The 17,198-nt window shown below is 46.0% G+C and overlaps 1 protein-coding gene across 1 annotated transcript in view; it reads right to left on the bottom strand.

Moving 5' to 3' along the window:
* Positions 1–17,198, bottom strand: part of nf1b (neurofibromin 1b) — a 118,072-nt gene that overhangs the window by 57,633 nt on the left and 43,241 nt on the right. Inside the window, exons 20-34 of the mRNA XM_061247852.1 lie at positions 15,923–16,264; positions 14,854–14,993; positions 13,948–14,070; positions 13,446–13,646; positions 11,542–11,723; positions 10,066–10,277; positions 9,223–9,384; positions 8,484–8,587; positions 8,228–8,363; positions 6,970–7,032; positions 4,186–4,344; positions 3,840–3,937; positions 3,578–3,724; positions 801–947; positions 250–360 (exon numbers count right to left, since the gene is read on the bottom strand). Of these exons, the coding sequence (XP_061103836.1) occupies positions 250–360; positions 801–947; positions 3,578–3,724; positions 3,840–3,937; positions 4,186–4,344; positions 6,970–7,032; positions 8,228–8,363; positions 8,484–8,587; positions 9,223–9,384; positions 10,066–10,277; positions 11,542–11,723; positions 13,446–13,646; positions 13,948–14,070; positions 14,854–14,993; positions 15,923–16,264 (2,327 nt within the window). The remainder of the gene's footprint in view (positions 1–249; positions 361–800; positions 948–3,577; positions 3,725–3,839; positions 3,938–4,185; positions 4,345–6,969; positions 7,033–8,227; positions 8,364–8,483; positions 8,588–9,222; positions 9,385–10,065; positions 10,278–11,541; positions 11,724–13,445; positions 13,647–13,947; positions 14,071–14,853; positions 14,994–15,922; positions 16,265–17,198) is intronic.

The following is a 17,198-nucleotide window of genomic DNA, read 5'->3' as shown; positions in this document are numbered from 1 at the left end:
GGGAACTACCAGGACAAAAAATAAACAACCATGTATTGTGTACCCAAAAGCTGCTCAGCTATGAAATTACAACCCTCGCATTCTGATCCGCACCAAAAGTGTTCAATGCTCAAGCATTACAAGACACTTTATATTCAGTATACAAGAAAGACGCCATTACTGTGCGCATGAAATAAGTGACATTGGTGGCTTGGGCAAAAAGCTTTGCCCCTCTGTCATATGCAGCAAGTATCTACATCAATATCTTACCTGCGTGTGATGTAGTAGAAGACAGGGTTCCCGTTCTTGGAGGTCCCGGCCTGGTAGAAGATGTTAAGAGTCTTGAGTGCTTTGAACTCCTCTTTCTCATGGACCTGGTGCCTGGAAGCAGGTGGCCATTAGGCATGAGGTTTCAAAAGTCACAGATTCAAATCCAACATGCTCCAAAATCTTTTGCTTGTGATAACGTGGCAATTTTACACAAGACCAAATGAAACCTGACCAGCTAAAATGAATTGGCCTCTGAGAATTGAGGATCTCAACAGTACCATCAGAAAAAAATTACTATATTGGATTGAAAACAGAACAACGCAGAAACAGATGTACACATAAATGAAAAAAACGGTCCTGTGCATTCGAGACCTTTGAGGAAATTTGAGGTGTTGATGTCCTGTGATGGGACCAAGTGAGGTCCCATTCCCTTAAATAATTTCAGAATATTCATAGGCCCCATTCCCAGAATTAACTTTAGGATATTCATGTTTATTGGGAGACCGATCCCCTCCATGCCACAACTCAAGCCTGGCAGCTACACTCCTTACCTGGTCATGAACTCCTCGAACTTGGAGCTTGTGAGGTTGAGGCTGGACCAGTGTGTGTCGGCAACAGGCTTGTGTTCTGGGGGGCCCAGATAAGCCAAGAGTGTGGCCATCTTGTCAAAAGGCCTCCTGCCCACAGCCTTGTGGTCCCTGTGGAAAACACACACTCATCACACAAGTGTATCTTTGCCGCTTGTACTCATTTCATTACTCTCATTCAGAATCACAGTGAACAAATCTATGTTTTTGAATGTTCATTTAAATGTGAAACTCGCAGTGCAGTCTGAAAGTTTGGAGAGCGACACATATTTTGCTTTAATTTGAGGATTTTTACCATATTGGGTGAACCATGTAGGATTTACAGGCCTTTTTCTACACAGCCCCCCAGATGGTGAAGGTATGTCCACTGATTTTTGAACAGAAGAGTTAAGGGATTACATGTAATATGGACAGTGGCAGCTGTAGGTTCAGTGTGTGGCCCAGGAGAATAAGCCAATGAGCTATAAGATTTACTGGAAAATCACAACACGCATCCATTTTACATCCATTCAGCAAGGTTCTCACATTCAAAACACAACCAAGTTGGTTGAGGGTTGGTTTCAATGCGTGGCTTGCAGCATGTGAAATGTAAATGAAATACTTTTATCTTTCATAACAACAAACTACCTATGAGATGCATTAAGCTATAGCATTTTGAGAATGCACATGAGATACAGAGGATATTCATGAATCACTTTAGTTTTTATTGACCATTTACTGAAGTGTATGTAGAGAAGCTACTACTACTAAATTACTTGGCCAATCATCTCACTCTCACAGTAGCTAACAGCAAAAAACTCTTATTTTACTGATAATAGCATTGATAGCTGACCAGAAAGGCAAGCCTGTTCCTCTTTTTATATATTTTAGTGTCAGTCACTCAGCAACATATACTTGCATACTTCCCCATATGTTGGGAAACTAGCTCAGGTGACAGACAGGTATGGCCTGACCCAGAATGTACAACATTTCCGCAGATTGAGCAAATGCGAGGATTCGGAGGATATAGCGAGTACTGTCTCTACCAGAACCAAGCAATGTTGAAGACACATCTGCCTCCCCCCTTGTGACACACACACATGCGCGCGCATGCACGCACGTACAGAGGTGTGTGTGTGTATGTGTGTGGTGTGTGGGGGTGGTGTGTGTGTGTGTGTACGTGTGTGCATGCACGTGTGTGTGTCTGTCACAAGGGGGGAGGCAGATCGAGCAAATGCGAGGATTCGGAGGACATAGCGAGTACTGTCTCTACCAGAACCAAGCAATGTTGAAGACACATCTGCCTCCCCCCTTATGACAGACAGACACACACACACGCGCATGCACGCACGCACGTACACACACACACACACACACACACACACACACACACACACACACACACACACACACCACCCCCACACACCACACGCACACACCTCTGTAGTTTTATTTGGATACCTTAAAATAATAGCCCCTAGAACAGACAACTTTTGCGGTGTTACATGGCGTTTGAAATTAGCATCCATAACAGGTCCAACTTAGACAAAACTAACCATTCATGTCTCCCCATTTTTTGTAAGTCTCATATATTTGAAATGAAATCTTGAAAAATATGTTTGCCTTAAATCCTGGTCCATCCTACATTTTTTAAAAGAATATAAATAAATGGAGTACAGACATTCCTGGAACGAGGTCTGAAATAATTTCCAGATATTGATGTTGAGTGGACAGGTTGACAACAGGTTGATGTTCCGAAACTGATCCTGAATTCTTAACATATTCAAATACATTTTTCATAATTTTTTGCATATGAAAATCTGAAGTGCAAAGCAGCCTGTTGTTTAGAGTAGGTGGGCTAAGATCCATAGAAGCCAGACAAGTTCACAACAGATCGCCAAGCCTGTAGTTTCCCCAGATGAAAATATAACATTATTACATTAGGTAAACTATCACAGAAGGATGCATCCACTTCACATCCACCACAAGTAAAGTCAATAACTATAATTTAACACATTCAAAGTCAGACATAAAAACACACAGGACTAGTGTGGCTAAGTCTATCAATTAAGAATGGCAGAGGGTTTCACGGGTCCAAGTGTAATCATGTAATATCGTGTATATTTGCACAGAAGTGCCAAACCCAAACCATTTCCCATTAATACCATTGCATATTTGCATAAACTATTATATCTCAGAAACTATTTCAGATATTTGCATTGAATAATTACATCACATTATGAACTAGAAATATACACTCACTGAGCACTTTATTAGGCAGACCTGTACACCAGCTTGTTAATGCAAATATTCATTCAGCCAATTATGTGGCAGCAACTAAATGAATAAAAGCATGCAGACATCGTCAAGAGGTTCAGTGGTTTTTCAGAACAAATGTCAGAATGGGGATCCAAGTGACTTTTAGTGTGGCCTGGTTGGTGCCAGACAGGGTGGTTGCGATTCAATAAACATTTCAGAATTGTAGAATCAGAACTTTAAATATTTCATCATTTTATCATTACCACATGCAATGTAGTCTGAAGCCATTCACATATTTACCTTTACCGTCACTTCACAAAACATCATTGTTATCTCAGAAGTGAGCGACTTGGCGAGCTTGTATGTTGAAAGCCTGTTCTAATCTACATATGACAACTTTCTGTGATGGCGATCTTGATTTGGACTAACTGGATAGCCCCTCTGACTGTGTAGAGTACTGCAGTAGCCATTACGAGCCGCGTGAGGAGGCAGCAGCTGCTCACCGGTTGCTGGACAGGTACTGTCCGATCTTCTCCTGGTTGTTCCATAGCAGCCGATGAAGGGCCAGCACATTTCCGTCGCTGATGAAGGACAGGCTGTGGTTCACCGAGTCGCTGGCCGGGCAGTCAGACGCAATGTCCAGGAAAAACCTGCAAGAGCCAGGGTGGTCAGGGCTGACCTGTATGACCGGCACAGGTGTTGGTGAAGACCAACACACACAAGGAGCACAGACAGCCCAAGCGGTTTAAGGCGCGGTGGACATACCTTCTTGCTGCATCGAAGTTGCCCTTCACAAAATCATTGAAAGGCCTCATGTGCTCCTCTTTTGTAAACAAAACGTGATTAGCAATACTCTGCAGAATCTGCAAAGAGAAACAGAAGAGACCAAATTAGGACACAAAGCCATTGAATCAGCATTTAAATCTACACCTGTAAAACTGCATTCTACCTGGGACTATCAAATATGCTAAGCAGTCCGATATTGAGCGAGCAGGTAAACGCACTGTATGTTGTGTTTCACAGTCCTCTATTTCACAGTTTGGGAATGATATCTGGCTTAACTTTGACACAATGCGTGTACACCGCTTGGAGCGCGAGAAGCATGTCTTACTTTGGACATGAGCTTGAGGCCTCTCTCGATGCGAGGCGGGGGCTTTTTCTCCAGGATCCCCGCCTCGTACGGAGAGACGATGGCGGGGTTGATGAAGCGCAGGAACATGGCACTGCCCACGGCGCCGATGCTGTTCTGAGGAAAGCGCTGACTAACCACCTGCCAGGAGGGGTGCAGAAGGGGAGAGGAGAGAAATTACACATTAGTGGGGGGGGGTGTGTGAGTGTGAGTGTGAGTGTGTGTGTGTGTGTGTGTGCGCGCGTACATGTATGCAAGTGTGTGTATGTGAGTGTATTTGCATGTGCATGTGAGTGTGCGTATGTTTGTGTGTCCGAGTGAGTAGTGTGCGTGAGTGCTTCTGCGTGTGTATGCGCGTGTGACATCGCCACCATGCCCACAGTTATGCAAGCCAGACTAACACACGTGGAGCATCAGGTAATGTGAAGCGGAGACATAACTTACGAATGGAAAAAAAACACTTTTCAATCTTCACCACAAATGACAAAACTGCCACCCCCACCCCCAGCCCCAGCTAAACAACTCCACACCACGCTGTCACCCTGAAAGCAAACGGCACAAATGCAGGAGCACTCTGAAGTGTTGGGGGGTGCACAGGAGGTGAAAGGAGAGATAATGTGGCGTTAAGGTCCTTGCCAAAGCTCGGAGGGAGTGAGAGAGACTGGCCATACCAGCGCCTTGCTTAAGGAAAGAGAATTAGCCTGCATGGTTCCTTCCCGTACATGACAGCATATCACTGCCAGAGACATCACAATGCAGGCACAATCTACCAAAACCCAGGGGCCTGAGTGAGGCTTAAAGCAGCAGCTACTCTAAACATAAACAATATTAGTTGTATTGGCTCTGTACACCAGCACAATGAATCTGAAATGAAACAGTGAGTATGAGTTTAAAGCTTAAATGTGTATTTACATCCATATTGGGTGAATTGTGTAGTAATTGCTGCCCTTTTTACACATAGCTCCAACCACATATATAATCTGAAATAAAATCATCATATTTAGTAGATGGTTGCAAAGCCTTTCCATTCGATAACTGCCTGAAGTTTCCAACCCATTGACATTATTTTCCCTGGTGATGCTCTCCCAGGCCAGGTCTGCAGACATCTTTAGTTCCAGTTACTTTCAGGGGATTTTTGCCCGCAGACTTGCCTTCAGCAAATACATTTACTCAGATTCAAGTCGGGTGATTGGCTTGGGAATTCAATTCAGCAGGCCATTTTTTAGCCGTGGAAACTATGGTTGCTTTAGCAGTGTGTTCAGGGTTATTGTCCTGCTACAAGGTAAAGCGCTGGATCTGAGTAAAATGTTTCTGTACACTTGAGAATTCATGCAGAAGTCACATGATCAATAAAGACAAATACTTTTTAGTAAGCTCAAGCCAGTTGTATTATTCAGGCTTACCAGTGGTTTGTGGTGAACTGCTGGTGTATGCTTTTGCAGTTGTCTCTTTATTATTGTCCTCGACACATCCAGAACTACATTGTGGAGAGTGCTCTTTTGACAGTCAGTTTTCCACTACAGTGGTCTACCAGGTTGTTTGTCATTGCTGAGCTCACCAGCACGTTGTAAATACGGATGTAAATAACTGCTAATAAAAGCCGACAGTCTGTACTGCTTTACCGTCATATTCATGATTTCAATTAAATTCCAATGTGCTGGAATAGAGCAAAAACAACAAAAATTGGGTCACTGTCCAAATACTTATGGACTGCAATGTATATGTACACATGTAGTGTATAAAATATATATATTGACAGTACATATGCATGTATATATACACTCGTATACAAACATATAACTTTACTGATATACATGTATGTAGCAGACATACACGTCCATAACTGAAAATGGCTCTTGACATCAAAGCATAACCTCTGTGGGTGTCTGCAACACAACTGAACAACACAAACTGGAGGATCGGCAGCCATTATTTGTGATTCAGCTTGCGGTCAGATAAAGATAGTATAAAGAGGTATCAGCAGAATTAGCATTTTGTACGGATCCTAGACCTAAAATGTATCCCAGGCTCTGAATCTGCTTGTGAACTGCGCAAAACGAAAGGTACACGGAGCATAAACGTGACTGTCAGGTATATCCATGGTTTCACTTGCAGCCTCAATCTAAAGTCCCATTAAAAACACACACACTTCTCCTTGGGTTTAGTTTAGATCGGGGTTTAGCGTTCTGGCCTCACTGGACATCAAACAATCTCCCACTTCAACATGAGGCCCCTCATACAGTACATGACCGTTAGGTTGAATGTCTCATTGAGAGCTGTGTATTCATCTGCCAATGTACAGCCAACTGTGCATGAAGGTTCAGCAAAGCTATGACCGGTATGTTACTCCATCCCCCACCACCAGCAACACCACCACCTCCCCATTACCCCGTTCACAGACTGCAAACATCCACCCTTCCCACAAACAGGACGCCCCTGCAACTCCCCCCCTCCACCAGCAATGTGACAAAGGCACCGGGACAAGGACAGTTACAAAATGGCACTGGGTTCCTGTGTGCGCAATGTTAATTGAAATGAGAAGCTTCTTTGAGAGCCGGAATTAGTAGAATGATTTCAAGTGAAGATCGGTAACAGATCGGAATGTGAAAAGGTTTTTGGATAAACAAATTAAGTCAGTAATAAATAAAAAAAAGGAGAAATAAAAACAGCCAAAAAGAAACCCAAATACCAAAAAAAAACAAAAAAGCCGTTTTGCTTCCGAAAAGAAAAAAAGTGGCAAAGAAAAAAAAAATTATCCAAACTTACTGATTTTTTGCTTTCCTTTTTTTCTTTAACTGTGGCTTTATTCAGTAGAGAGTGGCAAGTTGCCTACAGGACAGAGATGAGCACAAACATGTCACAGCACCGGCTACACACAGGGAGGTAACACAAAATGAACACTTGCACAAACCCTGCAGCACAATATGCCACACAGACGAGATGGAGGGGTGGACGCCGCCCAAAACTCACAGCCGAGGGGGCAGCGACGGGGGGGTGGGGGGGGGGTTGGTGTGGGTTGTGGGGAGTGGTTGTTATGAAGGCAAGTTTGACCCTGCTGAGACCCCAAATTCACACCCCTGAAGGTGACCAGTCCACATGACCTCATCCTGGCTTTAGTCCGACACAGAAACAGCAGCAAGCTAAAGCAGCGGCCAGGACACCACAGTGAGCCAACTGGTCCATATGTGCCACCACCAACCCAGAAAACACTGCAAAAAACCACTGCCTTTTTAGATTTGTAATATTTATTTTTTCCTCTCAAGTAGAAAACATTAGCTTTCTTTGTGAAACTGTCTCACCCTGTAATTGAAATGATAATTTTTGTTCTATTTAGCAACAAATAAATCAAATTTTAAGTCTTAACATAAAAGAGATAGAGATTTACTTTTTTTTGGTTTTTGCAGTGAAGGAGCTCTCAGGGCATAGGGGTATAGTTCTTGTCCTTTACTCTGGAGTCTGCTGTGAACTCTGGGTGACTGTGTTGCAGGGGCAGTAAGGAGTGGTGGCAGAGTTGTTCCTGAGCAAGGGTGGAACAGCAGCCGCCCCCCATACCTGTGGGGAGGGAGTTTGAGGGGGCAGTGGGGGCTTTGTGCACTCCAGAAGCTTCTTCTCCCAGAGCTGCACCTTCATAGCCCCCACATGGAGGATTTCAGGAACCCAACACCCAGGGCTGAACTACACAGGTCAAAGATGGCGTGTGCTCTTCTGCATCATCTCTCTCCAACCGTGTACACCAGTGGTCTCCAAACCCAGTTCCAGAAAATCTACCGTCCTGTTCCTGTTCTTCTCAAAACTCATTTGGCACACAAAAACTAATTCTACCGATTGAGATCTCTAGCTGTTGAATGAGGTATGTTCTGTAAGAGTTGGAGTGAAAACATATAGGAAGGTAAACCGCCAGGAACAGGAGTTTGGAACTGACGTACACAGTGTCTGGATGTAGTCTCGCATAGAGAGAGCAGACAGCCCCGGGTGTACAGGGAACGCGGTGTTGGGCGGCAGGGGCCAGGGAGGGACGCCGTACCTGGAACAGACAGTGGCACACGCTACGCAGCTGCGGAGGGAACTCGCAGGACGAGTTGATGATGGCCAGGAAGAAGCGGTTGGTGATCTGCAGCAGGTTGCGCTGGTTCTCGTCCAGGCTCTCCGTGGGCTCCAGCCTGCAGTGGGCGGAGGCGGGTTACAGAGATGTGCGTCACTGCAGGAGCCGTCAACAGCCAACCCTTGAGGGAAGGGGCCACCCTCATAAAAAAGCACATTAATGGCAGTGGGGAGCTCACCTGGTGGGGTCTACCTCAAAGCTTATCATCTGCCACTCGGGGGCCGTGATGACCCCTCTGAGCAGTGGCTCCAGAAGCTTCTGCAGGTAGGTGGCGCCATATACCTGAAACACAGAGGTGGGGCATCCAGTGAGAACACATTCTGAGGTCTTCTATCCGTGCACACAACCTTCAAAAACACTGGTCGCGCACGGCCAACTCCCTGTCATACATGTGCAACAAACAACGCAATTACATATTTAGCTTGGTGACACTGAGCTAGCCTGATTGGTTTTTTCGGGGGGTTTTTTGTGGAGGGGTGTTTCGGTTTTGTAAAGTGAGACAGGTTTTATTCACAAAAAACGCATACAATGGCACTGATAAAAATCTATTTTGTTTATAAAGAAAAGGCTGAGAAAGATAAACCCATGCTGATTCAACATGATCTTGATTTCTGAGAAGCTCTTTGTGTGGCAACACAATGACCTGAGATAAGAGCAGGCACTTCATTTTAATAAATGCTGATGCCTGTCTCGTGAGGTATTGATAACATGAAAATACTGTGGCCAAGGAAACATTCACAGTGTAAAAACATTTGCTGTATTGCGGCTCAGGCTCAGATACTGACACAATAACAGTATGACACGACAGAACATGACAGACAGACTCGGCTTAAAAACATTATAGATAAAAACTTGATTAAAAAAAAGCTGTGCAACTTTTAACAGCTGTAGTACAAGTGGACCCTCCAATCCTTTACCTTGAAACAAAAGGTCATGATTTTACTGGCCAGGCTGTTTCCTCTGAAGAGTGTCTGCATGGAGTCGGCCAGCTCCACTTCCTTGGAGAACATGTTCCACAGCAGCTGGTACAGCAGGTGGCGGGAGTCGAAGAGGGTCACCAAGACCCGGGCCAGCTCGTCCTGGAGAACACACCAACAGGGTCACCCCCGTCCTACCCACATAGACAGCCCGCAAGTAAAGGGATTACAGAAACATTCAAGAAACCTTCTTCATAAACCCTGTCTGAAGAATGACAGAACCAAACTTAATCTGACAAAATTCCCACCACTGGCCAGTAAAAAAACGCAGCAAGCTACCTTCATTTATTTTAGTGGATTGTTATCTGAAATGGAAGCAGTTTCCCTGAAGTCCCACTGGACAGCTGGGGGGCAACATGAATAGAAAACTTGGACAACAGTTCATCAAGTTGTAATTCTGAAATATCACCCTGCTGTAATTTTTTTATATATCCTTTATTTGACCAGGGGAGGTCAATTGAGAAAATGCTTCACTTTTTCAAGAATGCCCTGGGGGAATCACTGCATTTCAGCAGACAGCAAAAGAGAACAAAGAGTTTTTGGATTAAGGGTTAATGGTTCAGGGTTAAAGGTCTTGGTCAAGGGCCCAATAGCACAGTTCTTCCTTTTAGGGAGCTAACTTCATTTCTCCAGATGCAAGTCAGAAACCCTTCCGGGGCAACTCTTGCCAGTCAAGCAACTGACCACAAGGCTACCACCTGCCGCCCAAGCAGACTAAGCTGGTGGACACACAATGGCCGTGTGCTGCATGCTTAAGGCTTATTGGAGCACAGCTCTACCCACCCACTGAGAGCAAGGCACCACGTTGGCCAGAGCCATGGCGATGGGAAGCTCTCCCTGGTCTCCCATCATGGTGACCAGCTCCACCAGCCTCTCGAAGCGGTCGGCCAGCACCGTCTCGGCCAGCGTGTCGAACTCCGTACCCTGCTGCAAGATCTTGGTCAGCACCTCCATGAAGGTAGCTCGCGTCTGGAGGTCCTTGTGGTAGCCCAAGCCTGGAAATAAGGGGAGAGGGGCCAAGGAGAGAGGCCACCATCACAAAAATTAGGCTTCTTGTGGTGTTGGGTTCAAACAGTGGAATTTGGTTCACAAGACTAGACCAGTGCTGTCATGTCCACATCGTCAATACTGCATTTTGCGACAACAACGCTGACAGATAACACATATAAATCACATTATATTATATTCATATAATACTCAGCTCCTTCAAATATAGCCAGTTATCATCAACTAAGCCATTAGGTGATACAATTATCTTCATTTGAATAGGCAAATGTGCATATTTTATTGACATTTTAAATTATGGATACTCTCAGCACTCACACTCGGAGACTATTCAAGGCAAAATTATCTTGAAGAGCAGATTTAGTTCGCCTCTACTGCAGGTTGTGCCAAAAGCTCACGTGGGTAGTTAACAGTGGTGTATATTTTTCCACGAAATATACATACTGATGAAAGCGGATTTTTTCTAAATTGAACTGAATCATTTAACCTCCGCAACACTGTTTTTTCTTGTCAATGGCATATTCAGAACATTGGCGTGTTAAAATCAAGATAACATAATAATAACGTTGAGACCAACGATCAGTTTAAGTTTGACATGAGCGTCAACAGCGTTTTAGAAGTAACACTGGTATCAAAACAGTAACACTGAGACAGGCCTAATTATTATCATTCTTGCCTTGGGTTTGTGCTGTGTAAGGCAATGTAATTTTGCACATCTCTTTTAAATACTACATACACCCCCCTACTTTGACTTGAGGGGTGGGTAAATCCATTCCAGAAGAGATGCTGTGCCCGTTCATTTGTAGATCAGAATACACATTTCATGTTGGGACACAAAAACAATGTTATCATTCAGAAATTTATCTAAAATGTCATATCAACAAAATGGTTTTGGAAACTAAAAATTCAAGTTGAAATTAAGAAATCCATGCACCGTTAGACTGCTGAATGGACACTAACTGAGACAGGACAGCACCATGTTTTTTTTTTTTTTTAAACTATTTATTGTATATAATATATTGTATATGTATGTGCAGGTCAGATTTTGAAAATATTATTTTCTAATTTTCTAGTTCTAATAATTTTGAGTTTTTAAATTAGTCAGGGGACCGCCGCAAGTAAGCATTTCATTATGTATTATGCCTGCATTGTGCATATGACAGATACATTTTGATTAGATTTTGAAACGTGTACGGCCCTAGGCGATACACGGTCCGTTTCTGTGTGGGAGAGCTGGGCCGGGGCCGGGCTCACCAATGGAGTGCATGAGGCCACTGTCGACGTTGGCGTTGAGCAGGTTGGACATGGCCAGGACGGTGCAGTGCCGCAGGGACGCCAGGCGGCGGGACATCCCGCGCTTGCGCCCGCCCACCTGCTGTCCGTCATCCTCCACCTCGCTGCAGTCGTTCAGCAGGTTCATGAACAGCGTGAAGTACCTGGGGACAGAGGGAGGGGGGCGCTCTAACCTCGGAGTGATGTAGAGGCTGAAATCGGAGCCGCGATCCTGCGTGGCGCAGCAAACCGATATTTAAATGAAATGTTTGATGAAATGTTTCCATCTTTACCATTGCACAACCCCATCCCATCCCATCTGCTGTCCCCTCCAGTCTATATCAGGTGAGCTTGTTTCTCATCTGCCCTCCATAATCAACCACTCCCTTGACAGTGGTAAGGTTCCCCCTGAATTGGCCCGTGTTACCCCACTCCTTAACCAACCTTTGACCCCTCTGATGTTAGGAACGATTGACCTGTGTCACTACTTCCCTTCCTGTCCAAAGCTCTGGAATGAGCTGTACTTCACCAACTTACACCTTTTCTCCAACAGCACAACCTGCTGGACCGTCACCAGTCCAGCTTCTCATCCAGACACTTGACGAAGACTGCTGTCCTGGCTGTGAAAGACACACTCGCCACTGCAAAGCTTCATCCCTCACCTCTGGTTTGCTTCCCATCTAGCAGATATGTTCTACCAGGTCACCTGGAGGGGGTCCGTCTCTTCACCTCATGCTCTTCTCACTGGAGTCCCACAGGGCTCTGTACTGGGCCCGTTTTCCCTTCAGACTAAATCTCTTGGTTCACATGGCTTCTCATGTTACGGTTATGCTGATGACATTCCTCTTTCCTGCCCTCTGCCACACAGGTTAATGAGAATACTTGCACATCTTGCTAGCCTTATGAATGGCTCTCGCTCGTTCTGACTGTGGAGTTACTCAACCCTAGCTCCCCAGTGGTGGAATGACCTCCCCATTCCTATAAGAACTGCTCACTCACTGCCCATTTTCCAACGCAGTCTGAAGACTCATCTCTTCGCACTGTACCTTGATTTATCTGCAGGAGTACCCTGATCCATTGACATTCATTTCACCCCTCTGAATTTGTGAGCCCCTTGTTGTACTTTGTAGTATAATCGAGTTGCAGTTTCAGTTGTATTTGTATTGCATTTCTTTGGGAATTGTAGCTTATCAAAGCTGTTCTGTGGTTTGTTTAATGACCTTGATATGCTCTTTTCCGTATGTCACTTTGGCTAAAAGTGTCTGCTAAATAACATTTTATATAGTGTAATATTTAGATCTTTTAGTGTTTGAGAACTGTTGCACTAAGTTAGTTCCATCTTTCAACAAAGCCGGGTGAGATTTCTCGAGAAGTGAAAAACTCTGAAATACACACTGCTGTATAAAATCGAAAAAATTCAGATTAGCAGCTGTTGTGCCCTTGGACAGCTGCTAATACTGTACTGTACCATCTTCAAGTAGTATTGGTAGCTGTCCTTACAGTTCACAAAAAAAGGCTTAAAACTGTTGCGTGCCTTGTATGCCGTCTAGTCTTATTTATATATAAAATGCTGTTTGATAAAGGAGGGGTGTTCTGCTGGCAGTGAGATCAGAGCCTGGTATGAGAGACGCCAAAAGGAGAGATTCCAAAAGCCTTGTCCTGGCTACAACATCCCTATTCCTTGTGTGTATTTTCATGATTGTGAAAATGAATCATACCAGGCCCCAGTCTCATTGCCAGGAGAAAAGATAAAGGATTAGTAACAAATATCGAATTGCCTACAGCTGCGGTTGCTAGCCAGCTAAACTGCTCCCTCCCCACCTGTAGACGGCGTCCTAACCACACCATCCCTCCACAGAGGAGTTGTGGGGTGGTGGAGCCCTTACTTCAGGAAGAGCTGGGACTTGGCCTCCATCAACTCCACGCCATCGCCCTCCTCAGGCTGCAGGGGCAGGCCGGCCAGCAGAGACACCACCGCCTCCATGCTGGCCTGGTCCAGGTCCCGCGTCAGGCACTTCACGGTATCGTCCGCCGCCTGGTTGGAGGTGCCCATCACCCAGTCTGTCAGGTACTCCACCATCTTATTCCTGAGAGGAAAACACGCAGGGTTAACCAGCGCCTGCTCCACTGTGTTCAGGGTAGGGCGAAGGGTCAAAGACGAAAACCTACGGGAGAATAGGTCTCTAGCATAAACACTATAGAGCATATTAAACCCTAGTATTAGCAACGTTGGAAATGATAAAAACTGCATTATGAGTGGACAAGTAGAAGTCCACTGCACAACTTCCTCAAATTGAGACTCCAATTTATTAATCCTTATGACTTGGTGTTGTGGTGCACAGAGGCATAAGTCAGGGATCAAATCACATCAGGCCCTCAAACACCCACCTGAACTTCATCTCCTGACAGAAGGAGAGGTCGTCCCTGCGCTCCATCATCACCTCCACCAGCTGACACAGCTTGGTCTTGATCTGGATGGCGTGCACCATGTTGCCAAGGATACGCACGTACCTGTGGGGAGGGGGGTGGAGAAGGGTAATTGTACAAGGGCATTGGCTTTGGGCACCAGAGGCCAGTACCACAGCTAGTGAGTCTCCATCAGCGGGCATGAGCAGAACGACTGAGCGCAGCAGGGAGCAGCACTGACCACAGCATAGAGCGGCACCGACCACAGTGCAAACGGTAGCACTAATCGCAGTACGGAGCAGTGCGGACCACAGCAGGGAGCAACACCGACCGCACTGCCTGCAGCAGGGAGCAACACCGACCGCACTGACTGCAGCAGGGAGCAACACCGACCGCACTGACTGCAGCAGGGAGCAACACCGACCGCACTGACTGCAGCAGGGAGCAACACCGACCGCACTGACTGCAGCAGGGAGCAACACCGACCGCACTGACTGCAACAGGGAGCAACACCGACCGCACTGACTGCAGCAGGGAGCAACACCGACCGCACTGACTGCAGCAGGGAGCAACACCGACCGCACTGACTGCAACAGGGAGCAACACCGACCGCACTGACTGCAGCAGGGAGCAACACCGACCGCACTGACTGCAGCAGGGAGCAACACCGACCGCACTGACTGCAGCAGGGAGCAACACCGACCGCACTGACTGCAACAGGGAGCAACACCGACCGCACTGACTGCAGCAGGGAGCAACACCGACCGCACTGACTGCAACAGGGAGCAACACCGACCGCACTGACTGCAGCAGGGAGCAACACCGACCGCACTGACTGCAGCAGGGAGCAACACCGACCGTAGCAGGAAGCACGGCTGTGTGTCCTACCTGACCAGGTTCAGCATCATGGTCTCAATGCTGGCCTGACCCAGATGCTCAGAGCTGCCCTCTGTATGGTTGTCCAGAAGGTTCTTCATGATGGCGATGGTCTGCTCCACAAACTGCGTGTTGGTGTCGTTTATGGGGACCTGAGGAGGAAAATACTTTTTAAAAATCACAACTTTAATTATCATGAATTTTCAAATGCAATAACTGTCATTGCCAACCTGTGGTGCATTGCTATTGAATGTTGATAAGGCCAACCAACAGCAAGGTCGTACAGCTTCCACAGGGTTGTGTGTCGTGTTTTTGTCAATCACATTCAAGCTACGAGGCTTTGCTGCTAATTGGTTTTCTTATGATCATCCAATAGGCTGCGGCGATACTGATACCCAAACTTCTGCTGATCTGAAAGAACCACGAGAACCAGTTCGCAACCACATAAAATAAAGCAGGAAAGACTTGTTAAAGTATAATTAACAAATGCCTCTTCACTGATAATGAACAAATGCCTCTTCAGTCGTAAGGAAAACTGAAATACCACCCCCCCCCTTCTCCATTTGATTCCAGAAAAAAAACTTAAATAATACTTGAAAATGAACACAAAACGAAAACCTGCAAGGCAAGGCCATCATTTGGGCTAGCCAATGGGCTTTGTGACGCAGGCAACACAGTCGCAAAAAAATGCCCCAAAATTGACAGCAACTAGGTCAAGCAAAGAATTCTGAAATGTGACTTTCTAGCTGTAATGGTTTTTGTGCCTTTTGGGTCTCTCGGCAAAAAAAGGTCTCTCTGTGTCTTGCTGTGTCTAATGCACCATTTTTTCCATTTTTTGTATCTATTTCCATTTTGGCCAGGACTTCCTTGTAAAAGAGATGCAAATCTCAATTGGACTATTTCCTGGTAAAATTCCCTGGAAGCATTTCAAGTGGCCACTGAAGCGTAGGCGTTTCCAAGGTACATCAGGTATAATAATGAGAAAAGGGGGGGGGGGGAGGGAGACCATTACTGCATTCAATAATAATGCTATATAATCGGGATATCGGGCAGCGCTAACGTCACTGCTCGGGGCTCTCACCGGGCCCTGGGCGTCGAAGAAGCGGCTGATGCTGTTCTTGAGCTTGTTGAAGAGCATGGGGTAGAGCGCGGGACTGAGCTCCAGGCCCACCAGGTCCTTGACGTTGGTGCGGATCTGCAGGCCCTTCTCGTGGCTGCACACCATGAGCGACAGCAGCCGGTCCAGGAACTTGCTGAGCGGCGTGTCCACGTTGCCTTCGCTGGAGCCCATGGAGATCATGGAGCCCTTGCGCTCGCTCAGGGGGCCCATGGGCGGGCTGTAGGTGGCCAGGCCGGGCATGCTGCGCTGCTGCAGGCACACCCCGCCCAGGGCGCACAGGAAGCCGGTCATGTTGATCCACTCCTGCGCCGACAAGAGAGGAAATACACCGCGTTCCAAATTATTATGCAAATTGTATTTAAGTGTCATAAAGATTAAAAATTTTGTTTTTCAATTAAACTCATGGATGGTATTGTGTCTCAGGGCTCTTTGGATCACTGAAATCAATCTCAGACACCTGTGATAATTAGTTTGCCAGGTGAGCCCAATTAAAGGAAAAACTACTTAAGAAGGACGTTCCACATTATTAAGCAGACCACCATTTTCAAGCAATATGGGAAGGAAAAAGGATCTCTCTGCTGCCGAAAAGCGTGAAATAGTTCAATGCCTTGGACAAGGTATGAAAACCTTAGATATTTCACGAAAACTTAAGCATGATCATCGTACTGTTAAGAGATTTGTGGCTGATTCAGAGCACACACAGGTTCGTGCAGATAAAGGCACAATGAGGAAGGTTTCTGCCAGACAAAAACATCAGATTAAGAGAGCAGCTGCTAAAATGCCATTACAAAGCAGCAAACAGGTATTTGAAGGTGCTGGTGCCTCTGGAGTCCCGCGAACATCAAGGTGTAGGATCCTCCAGAGGCTTGCAGTTATGCATAAACCTTCTATTCGGCCACCCCTAACCAATGCTCACAAGCAGAAACGGTGGGCCCAGAAATACATGAAGACTAATTTTCAAACAGTCTTGTTCACTGATGAGTGCCGTGCAACCCTGGATGGTCCAGACGGATGGAGTAGTGGATGGTTGGTGGACGGCCACCATGTCCCAACAAGGCTGCGACGTCAGCAAGGAGGTGGCGGAGTCATGTTTTGGGCCGGAAACATGAGGAGAGAGCAGGTCGGCCCCTTTAGGGTCCCTGAAGGTATGAAAATGACCTCTGAAAAGTATGTGGAGTTTCTGACTGACCACTTTTTTCCATGGTACAAAAATAAGAACCATGCTTCCCGTAACAAA

This window comes from Conger conger, chromosome 7 (assembly GCF_963514075.1).
Source record: "Conger conger chromosome 7, fConCon1.1, whole genome shotgun sequence".
Lineage (NCBI taxonomy): Eukaryota > Metazoa > Chordata > Actinopteri > Anguilliformes > Congridae > Conger > Conger conger.
Note: the sequence above shows the minus strand (reverse complement) of the source record. Positions and strands in the feature narration are given on the sequence as shown.